This window comes from Oryctolagus cuniculus, chromosome 6 (assembly GCF_051225735.1).
Source record: "Oryctolagus cuniculus isolate XC-2025 breed Fujian yellow rabbit chromosome 6, ASM5122573v1, whole genome shotgun sequence".
In the NCBI taxonomy this organism is placed as follows: Eukaryota; Metazoa; Chordata; class Mammalia; order Lagomorpha; family Leporidae; genus Oryctolagus; species Oryctolagus cuniculus.
Genome location: NC_142872.1, coordinates 1,935,358 through 1,945,848, shown reverse-complemented (window position 1 = coordinate 1,945,848; position 10,491 = coordinate 1,935,358). Strand labels below are relative to the sequence as shown.

Sequence of the window (10,491 nt, the reverse complement as noted above, 5' to 3'; positions counted from 1 at the left end):
CTTTCCCCACTTCCGCGGGGGAGCGGCACACCACCGGCCGGCTCTCTTGGGGGCTGCTCAGGTGTTCCCTTTAGATGTTCCTGGTGCATGTTGTCTCTCTCCTCCTTTATAGTCCTCTTCCACCAATCCCAACTCTGCTACCCACACGCCGAGTACGCTGCTCTCCTCCAATCAGGAGCAGGTCCTGCAGCTTGTTGGTTGAACTGGAGGCAGCTGTGTAGAAGCTGTTTCCTCCTCTCCCAGCGCCATATTGTGGGAGAGCAGATGCATAGAATAAGTCTTAATTCCAGTAACTTAGTCTAGTCTGAGTTGCTCCCAGTTGCTCCCCACAGATCCCCCTTTCTTTTTATTTTTGGCATTGATACGCTCCTGTCTTCGGTGTCCCGCGGCACACACTCTGCTCTGCTTGCTAGAGTTGCCCACAGGTGCTTACAAGCCCTTCCAATCAGGCAAACCGAATCCGGGTCCTCTCTTCGCCATGTTGTGAGGAGGTTTTTAGGTGCTGATGCATGCCTGTGTTCAGTGCCCTGCAGCGCATGCTCTGCTCTGCTAGAACTGCCTGCAGGTGCTTACAAGCCCTACCAATCAGGCAAACCGAATCCAAGCCTTCTCATTGCCATATTGTGGGGAGACTTATTGATGTTGATAACGTGCCTGTCTTCGGTGACCTGCAGCCGCCCACAGGTGCTTATCGTCTTACTAATCAGGCAGACCGAATCCAAGCTCTCTCATTGCCATGGTGTGGGGAGGCCTTGTTTTTCTCTATTTCTCTATCTCCAGGCATTCCTATTTCTCCTATTTTACTTCTATCTACCAGCATTCCTATTTCTCTCATTTTACTTCTAAACTTCTATTTCTCTTATCCCCGCGGCTTCCCGGCGCCCGCCCCGAGGCAGCTTCTCGGCACCTTGCCCCGCGGCGGCTTCATTTTTATTTCCCTAACATTTTTCTCTACCCGGTATGTTTCCTAACTTTTCTTCCAACAATATTCCTCCCTCATTTCTCCTGACTTCTCCCCACAGTCTGTATCTGAGTCTAAGTTTCTTCTAGGTTTCACTTTCACTTTCAACCCTAACGTCCAATCCTAACTTCTTTCCCACAGTCCATATCTGAGTCTATGCCTAGGCTTTCAATAGCTTCTTCCGGAACCTTTTCCATCCGGCTTTTCCCTAGGCTCTTTGCTAGTCTCTCTCTCTGGTATTTTCCCACTTCTTCCCGTTTCTTCCCTCCTAGGTTTCCTATCCGAGTCACGGCACCATTATGTCGCTCCCTGTCTTCGTGGAGGAACGACACAGGACCCTGCGTTGTTCTTTCGTCTGCTCGGCCCTCCCCGGGTTTGCTGCTGGTTCTTCCCAGGTTGGCTACCGTCCCTTCCACCTCCGTGGAAGGGCGGTTCCCCCTGCCACTTTCCCCACTTCCGCGGGGGAGCGGCACACCACCGGCCGGCTCTCTTGGGGGCTGCTCAGGTGTTCCCTTTAGATGTTCCTGGTGCATGTTGTCTCTCTCCTCCTTTATAGTCCTCTTCCACCAATCCCAACTCTGCTACCCACACGCCGAGTACGCTGCTCTCCTCCAATCAGGAGCAGGTCCTGCAGCTTGTTGGTTGAACTGGAGGCAGCTGTGTAGAAGCTGTTTCCTCCTCTCCCAGCGCCATATTGTGGGAGAGCAGATGCATAGAATAAGTCTTAATTCCAGTAACTTAGTCTAGTCTGAGTTGCTCCCAGTTGCTCCCCACAGCATTCAACCTCTGGGAGGTTCCATTTGAGCAAAAGTATGATTTAGACATAGAAAAATCCATGTGGGGAGCCTTCCAGATAGGAAGAAGAGCAGACACCACTGGACAGAACAGGAGCAGTGAGTTCAGAAGGCTGGGAGTGTTCGTGATGGGCAGAGAAGGCAAGAATGAAAACTCAGGGGGCCAGGTCAGGATGCTGTGTGCCAATGCTGGACCTTCACCCAAACTGCAGAGAGCAGCTGCTGAAGTTCTAAGCAAAGGAAAGACAGATCATGACCTGCAAGCAGAGAGTGTGTTCTAGCAGAGGGTGGGCTGTAGGGAGAAAAACTGCAGCAGTGTTAGGTAGCAAGTCAGAAATTGAACCTGTGTGTGGAGACAGGCCTGAAGACCAGCAACTACTGAGGAAGCCCCAGAAGCCCAGCATCTTGCACTTCAAAGTCCTGCTCAGAACCTGATAACCTCCCAAGTGGTCCCAGCCCTTCCCCAAGGAAAGCTCCCAGGAGAATTCTCTCCTCAGGACCAAAGGCCTTACCTGACCTGATAACATGGGGCAATAAAACCTTCTCAGATGCCCTAAGGGAAGCCCCCCTACTCTGCCCAGGAGCCAGCAGATCTGGGGAGGAATTTGCTAACTTTCACCCAACAAACTCTTCTGCCAGGACTCCCCATCCTTTGTCCTGAAGGGAGGGGGGTGGGTAAACAGACTCCCTTAAAAACCCGGGGAGTCCAAACAGACAGGGAGCTTAGCTCTTTCCTTTCTGCTGAGCCATCTGCCTGGCCTGCCCAGGTGTATTCTCTCCACTCAACCATGTAACCTCGCACTGCCCACCCCACCCCCCATTCGAGAGAATGGGCACTCTCTGTCCCTTCTGTTCTGATAGATGCTGTGTACCTAATAAAGCCTTATCACTCTGCTCTCTGTCTCATGCCTGAATTCTGTCTTGCATGAAGACAAGAACCCCAGGGCCATTCCTCCAGTAACAGCAGGAAGACCTCCTAGGAGATTCTCATGGATTCCAGCCTGGGTCAGAGTGTTAGAAAGGATCCCTGAACTCCAATCTGGCACCAATGAGGCAAACGTGGATCATGTGGCAGAACCCAGGGTGGGGGGTGATACCCGCAGGAATATTGAGAAATGGAGAGGAGGGTTTGCCATGGCCATTTACCCAGAAATTTGATTTTCCTGCTGCTCCTGGTTGTTTCACTTTATACCTTATGTGCTTTGTGATGCACAGAGTTCTCTTCTAATGCATCAAGGGCTAAAGGAAGAGGATTCCATCCCCACTGCACAGGCCAGTGATGGCACAGGGCCCCTCCTGTAGTGTTTTCCTCAAGACATGCTTCTTAAGAAGCTTGGACTTGTTTTCTTTATTCTTTGAAGACAAGAATGCATAAGAATTGGAAGTGTAAAGGAAGGAAAGATGTTTCCCAAGCAATGCTGAGAACCAAGCAGGAGAAGATTTCAATGGCACTGCAGGTGCCTGCAACCTGATTTACCTGGGGCAGTTTCATTATTCCAACTCTTTGTATGCTGAAGGACTGAGTTACAGATCCAGTCAGAGAAAGGAGTTTGTCATATTTCCAGGAGCTGTGTAATTGCAGGCTAGGGACAAAGATGCCCCAGGGAGGAGTGTTCTGGCATTGAATGCCCTTCCAGGTGGGAATACTGGTCCTCCAACATGATGCAAGCTCTCTATTTGTGGCTGGGTCTCCTTGTGTTTAGCTTCAGTCAGCTTCCTCTGCACCATCTTCACTGAGCAGTTAAGGACCCAGGCTGCTTTGTCTCTAGCTCCTCAAGCTGTCTGCCTTCATCTATTTTAAGGGGTCCCCTATTTGTTAGGGACTGGCCCTCAGCCTCATGCAGACAAGATGTAACTCCACACTCCTGCCTACACCTGCTCCTCTGGTTTCACGGAAAACGTGCCCACTCCTGGCCTCTTTCCCTCTCTCCTCTGGCCCTGCTTCACTCCAGGGCATACAACGTCTTCAGGAAGATTTGGCTTTCATGCCCTGAGATGCCCATGCACCCCAGCTACAAGACAGGCTGAATGACCACATTGACTAGTTTAGTTCTGTAAGGTTTTTCTCTGACTAGGAGCTGGTTGACATTTACATCATCAGATTTGAGGAAGCCACTGTGTAAGGTGAGTAATTTTGAGAAGTGTGTATCACTCAGTTACCAGGTCTTCAAAATAGCAGATACTGGGCTTCCCGAACCTTTCTGCAAATGAGAGAAATACTGGGTAACATGAGGTTCTTGTGTCTCAGCACTCTAAGTGGGGTATTTGAAACTCGGTGCTACTCAAGCAATGTTTATCATTGTCCTCTCAGCTGCTGTGAAGGCTCTGGGAGGGGCTGCATGCACCAGGACACAGCTGACTTCTCCACCCAGGAGAACCTGGTGCAGTTTTGGTTCAATGTGAGGACTCAGCCGAGTGTTCACTGTTAGAATGGAGTATTCACTCGGGAGATTTTGAACTGTTGAAATGGGAAGGAGTTTGTCTCACTTGTTTATGCTGTTCCATCTCCTTGGGTAACTCACAGGTATTGTTATGCGCAGTTCAGTTGTCCCCAATGACCACCAAGGAGCCAATACCATTGTAAAGCACAGAGAGTTTTATTGTAGGTCCAGGCCTGGACTTTCAATCAACACCAACGCAGCGGGTCTGAATCGAGAGCCCCGACCCTTCAGTTAACAGGGTTTTTATAGGGTTTTCAGAGACATTCTATATATCATGGTACCATTTAGCAAATCATCTCATCCCATGGGAAATTCAAAGGACATCTCCTAGAATTGATTAGTTCATCCAGTGGCAGGAACACACCTACTAAAAGTGGTTGGATGGCTTTGGGGTGGATGCCTTTTAAATTGATTGGCCGAAGCATAGGGTCCGAGCTGCTGGGGTATATGTGCCAAACTGCAGGGTCTCAAGAAGCTATTAATGACCTTATCTGCCCTGAGAAGACACCAGAAACTCTAGGTATTTCTCTGTTATCTGCTAATAGGCTGTTGCTAGGAGAGTTTATCGCAAGGGGAGTTCATTTATTTACTTTTAGGAGCTTCTGGCTTAGGGTTCAGGGCCTGGTCGGGCCCAAGTTACAAGATGGAGGCCTAATTTAAAATAGTTACACCTTGATTCAGGCTCACATCTCACAGTATCTCCACTGAATCTTTTGCTATGAAATCCTCCACACCTGCTCCAGGAAGCACACACCACACATTCTCCTCTGATGTTTATAAGTTACTGGAGGCACAGAGGACGTCTGAGTGGATGGTCAGACATCCAGTAATATGACCATAGATGGTAGAGAGTGAGGTAGGGTGTGAGACTCAGGGTCTCACCCCAAACCTTTCATGTCCATGGCACCAAACCAAGGGCCAAGGATGCATAGTTGTCCAGGGCAGCAGCAGGCAGGGAAGGTATCTCTTCAGCCTCTCCTCATATGGAGCTGGGCTGTGATCAGGCCTTGTGCTGCTTTCAGAGTGAATGACAGTCCCTTGGCTTTGATCCTTATAAAAATGTCTCTGCCATTGTAAAGATGCAGCAAATGATTTTATCCTAGAGAATGTATTTTATTCTACAAGTATTAATCACCTGCAGAACTTGACAGGGAAACAGAAATGTCAGAAAAGGTAAAGGAGAGGAAATCTGGCTGCCTGCTGTTGGATTTGCTGTTACTGGGAAGAAAGATAAAGGACTGAGAGTCTGGAAGCAGTGGCTGCTGCTTCTCTTTCCCTTCCCACCACTGAGCGCCCATTCTTCAGTCCCACAGCTTACGCCTGCACCAGGGGTGGACGCCTGATGTCACCCTGGGCAGCGTGTTCCCCTATCAACAGGAAGTGGTAGCACTCAGTGAGGGGTAGCCACTCCTACCCCTCACTCACCCCTGATCTCTTCTGCTTATTTGAAGAACTAGAAATTAGGGCTCGTGCTTAACATTATTGAGAAACTCATGGTTTCCAACAAAGATCAAAATGAATTCTACATGTATTAAAAATGTAGCACCTTCTTGAAGTAATGGAATTAAAAGAGAACTGCACACTAATCACACATCTATATAGAGAACAGTTTTTCAAAATAAACTCAGAATACTATATACATATTTAAAACTATATATATATATATATTTAAAACTTTTGGCCTAAAAATCAAATAAAGTGAGAATTATAAGTGAGAGTGTGAGGAAAATAGTTGCAATCAAAGTTACAGAAAAGAACATCATTATTCTTTAGTAAGCATACTAAGAAATCCCCAGTATAGGAACACAGCATGCACCCATAACTTGTTGAAGCTTCTTGGTGATCAAAAACTGCTCAGTAATGTGCATTTGGATGCTAAGCACTGGGTGAGCACAGCCCAATGTGGTCCACTGCTGATCAGCACTCTGCCTAACAGTGCGGTGACAGGTTTCAAAAGCTCGTTTTCAGTGGACCTTCCTGGAGAATGAACCCCACAATATCACACATTGTAGTGAACCTGGCTGGAGGTAGTGAGAGTGTCAGCCCACTGAGGAGCAATTACATGCAAGCCACACCACTCAGCATAGCACACCCTGGGTAAAGAGAGCAGGTGTACACGGGAGGTACTAGAGAGTACACGTAAGACTGAAAGAAAGCTTACGTTCAAAGGGAAGCATAGATGCATCAGCGAACATGGAGACCCCTCTCCTGTTCTCTCCAAAGACCCCTCAACTCTGCTGTGCTGCCTTGCAATGTCAACGCACAGTTCTGCTGTGTGGGAGGAAGATGCTCTTTAAATCAAAGGACTGCGGAGCCTCTCACACCTCCCTTTCCCTTTGTGAGACATGCTGGGGAGACCTCCAGGGTCTCAGCCATGGGTTTCAGTGGCAGGAGCCTTCGTGATCAGGGATGTGGACACCTGTGCCCTGGGGGTGGGGGGGATCTGGGGGCCATTGTCACTCTTGGGCTTTAAGTCTCCCAGGTGCCATTGTGTACCTTGAGTGAATCATGGCAAAACATGACACAGCCTGGTCTAGGGAAGTTAAGTCTTGGGTTTCCTGAGACAAACTTGATTCCGATGTGTCCATGACCGCATTGCAGCGTTTTATGCAAACCAGATGCATTTCCCAACACTGCCCCTCACCCCAGTGCTCTCCCCTGTGTGTGCTTGCAGAGACATGGAGTGGGGAAATTACTCCATGTACGCCGACTTCGTCCTCCTGGGGCTGTTCAGCAACACGCGCTTCCCCTGGCTTCTCTTTGCCCTCATTCTCCTGGTCTTCGTCATCTCCATAGCCAGCAACACCGTCATGATCCTGCTCATCCACACGGACGCGCGCCTGCACACGCCCATGTACTTCCTGCTCAGCCAGCTGTCCGTCATGGACATCCTGTACATCTCCACCATTGTGCCCAAGATGCTGGTGGACCAGGTGACGAGCCAGAGGGCCATTTCCTTTGCGGGGTGCACTGCTCAGCACTTCCTGTACTTGACCTTGGCAGGGGCCGAGTTCTTCCTCCTGGGACTCATGTCCTATGACCGCTACGTAGCCATCTGCAACCCTCTGCGATACCCTGTCCTGATGAGCCGCAGGGTCTGCTTGCTGATCGTGGCTGCGGCCTGGCTAGGAGGGTCTGTGGATGGTTTCCTGCTCACCCCAGTCACGATGCAGTTCCCCTTCTGCGGCTCCCGGGAAATCGACCACTTTTTCTGCGAGGTGCCTGCCCTTCTGAAACTCTCCTGCTCGGACACCTCAGCCTACGAGACGGCCATGTACGTGTGCTGCATCCTGATGCTGCTCATCCCCTTCTCTGTCATCTCTGCCTCTTACACCAGGATTCTGCTCACTGTGTACAGGATGAGTGAGGCAGAGGGGCGGCGGAAGGCTGTGGCCACCTGCTCCTCGCACATGGTGGTTGTCAGCCTCTTCTACGGGGCCGCCATGTACACCTATGTGCTGCCTCACTCTTACCACACCCCCAAGAAGGACAAGGCCGTGTCTGCCTTCTACACCATCCTCACCCCACTTCTGAACCCACTCATCTACAGCCTCAGGAACAAGGACGTCACCACAGCATTGCAGAAGGCTCTGGGGCGGGGCCTGTGCTCAGGGAGGGTGGCCGCATTCTGAAGGTGGGCGGTACTCCCCCTCACCTTTGAATGGGAAGAGTCCATCCTCCTCAACAGCTCGCCCTGCTGTAGCACACTGGGGTAGAAAGGCTGAGATCTTGAGAATTTGTTCATTTTATGAGCAGTCTGAGGGTTCTGAGCAAAGGAGAATTTTGGGTCTGGTGGGGACAAAGCTTAGGTTTCAGTGGTAGCCTTTCTGCTCATAACAATCCCACTGGAAATGGTGCCACTGCCTGCTCTGGCGACACACAGTGTGCAAAGGAAACACTCACAGCTCACTGCTGTTCTGACTTCTCACCCTCACTCTTTGGGTGCTTTAACAAATCATTTTATGTGCAATTGAGTTGTGAAGTGCTAACTTTATATCTTATTTCAAGTATTATTGCAAGGTCTGATTTTTCTACAGGTTACTTTTTGGTCACTCACAGAACATGTGTAACTCAATTAATGCTTCATTATTGGTTGGAAAACATGCTTTCACCCTATGAAACAATCGTTCAAATGAATTCTGTTATTGTAGAATGGAGACACAAACATATGTGTCAAATTTGGGAGGAAACCAGAACATTGGCACCTGCCTTCATTTGTTTCCACACAATGTTTGGTTAACATAACCCCAGAATAGCTGTGATGTAAAACAGGAAAATGTGGTTGTGTGGTGTTGGCATGCTTACAACAAGTTGTTCTACTTTCCAGACGAGACCACCTTCTTGTTTATTTTCTTCTCCAAAGAAATAAATAATTCACATGTCAAAATTTCTATTTTATTTGTGTCTGCAGGGCCCTGTGTGACCTCCACGACTCCTTGGTCTCCACTCTGGCAGCCTTTCCTGCTTTCTTCTTTCTCTTCCTGTTGTCCCTTTTTCCTGCACCATTTGATATCCTTCCACTCTACCCCTAAGATGAATAATTCTGAGAAACATTTGCCCTCTGTGTCAGATGTCTATAACTAAATATAATTTCCCAAAGAAAACAAGCCAATGATTTGGAAAGAAGTGGTTTTTGTTATGCCACAGCACCTTTGAGAAATGTCAAATCTCACCTTTACATTTAGGGTTAGCCTGGGTCTCCCCATATCCCTGGATCAGGGATCCAGGGGCAATGCTAGGACTAGACAAGGTGTTCTATAATTAAATGTCAGGTAGTGTTGCAGGTTTTCACTTGGGAGAAGAATGCAGCCTGTGACAAGAGGCGCTAGTCTTCCTCCAGTGTACTGAGTGTTGCTAACTGATGCAGGCATCAATTCTGGACTCCCCTGGGGGGTGGAACTCTATTATTAATGAACACCCTTCTCTTGGCCCAGCCTCACCTCTGTGCCTCAGTAAGTCGGTCACTCCACAGCTGACATCCTACGCTGGACTCAGCCCATCTGAGGTGGGATTTGGGTTTTCATGGGAAGCACAGAGAAAGTTACCCCAACACTGCAGTGTTTATTTTTTTGTGTGTGGGGGGGAATTGTTCTGCAACCAATAGCAGCTGGCTGTGCTGTGACCTTATCTGCTGATAACACAGAGAGAGGTGGACGAATGCATGCCCAGACTCAGGCAAGCAGACTAATGGACAAGCATTAGGCCAATGGTGTAGGGGCATGCATGGATCTAGTGAATAGGGAGAGGGTGGCACAGTGATGGTGGAAAGAGAGCTTCCTGTTCATGAGGAGGCATATCAGGCAAGTGTGGGCAGGTGGCAAGGGTGTGTGTGATTGAGGGGATGACAGATTGGGAGGCAAAGGACACCCTCTTTGTATGTTCTTACGTGTGTGTGAAGGTGTTCTGCATATTTGGGAGAAAAATAAAATGCTGAATGTTTTCTTTTTCCTTTTTGAAGACAGCTACCACCCATCTCACTCCATGAAACATAAGATATAGTATTTTTAAATAAAGATAATGCTCTGTAAAGAAATCCCCTCAAAGCCATCCTAGCTGGTGGCTGTATGATTGAGGCAGATGGGGACAGAGATGTGGTGAGCTGGGGGACTGTTAGGTGCAGTGGCAAACTCCCAGTGATCAGACTTGCAGCTCTCTGCCTCTCGGCCACCCACCCACTGAGGGCCATGGGAAGCCCCTCTCTCCTGCCCCCATTTCCTTCTCTGCAGCATTAGTAGGGTGGACTCCATGGCCCAGACACAATGTCCTCACTTCTGTTTCCCAGCAGGCAAACTGACACCCTGTTCAGAAGCCTGTCTCTGTGGGTGATAATAGGAGCCTCCTGGCAGCTGGCAGCTGGCAGCTGGCAGCTCGGCTTGTAGATCATCCACCAGGTACCCCAAGAACCTTGCTGCTCTCTACTTTCTGCTCCATTGCTGGTAGCCTTGGTGACATTTTCTAGGTACGTTACACTCTCCCTGCTGCACTCATTCCTGGCAGTCAATATGCAATAAATATGCCTATGTGGCATCATCATGCTAATTTCTTTTAGGCAAGGGAAGGTTCTTCTTCTTTTTTTTAATGCTAAATTGGCTGTGGTGATGAAGAGGGAAACTAGAGTACTGGTTGATTTTTTTTGCTGATCAAATCCGTTACCATTTAAAGAACAGTGCAGGTAAAGAGGATATCTACAAAAATATATGATCATTAGAATTAGATATCAGGCAAAGGAAAAAGACAAGTTGTTACCTCTGGATATGAAATTGCCAGAAATCGTAAACTCTGATTATTTAACATC

At 48.7% G+C, this 10,491-nt stretch overlaps 1 protein-coding gene across 1 annotated transcript; it reads left to right on the top strand.

Moving 5' to 3' along the window:
* Window positions 1–6,874: 6,874 nt before the first annotated feature.
* On the top strand, window positions 6,875–7,828 carry LOC149125917 (olfactory receptor 2T27-like). The gene has a single exon (XM_089334623.1). It carries the CDS (start codon window positions 6,875–6,877, stop codon window positions 7,826–7,828), a length of 954 nt encoding a protein of 317 aa, XP_089190749.1.
* Window positions 7,829–10,491: the final 2,663 nt, after the last annotated feature.

Bases quoted from the DNA above. Each gene is read 5' to 3' on its own strand.
- LOC149125917 (XM_089334623.1), top strand. From the start codon at position 6,875: ATGGAGTGGGGAAATTACTCCATGTACGCCGACTTCGTCCTCCTGGGG.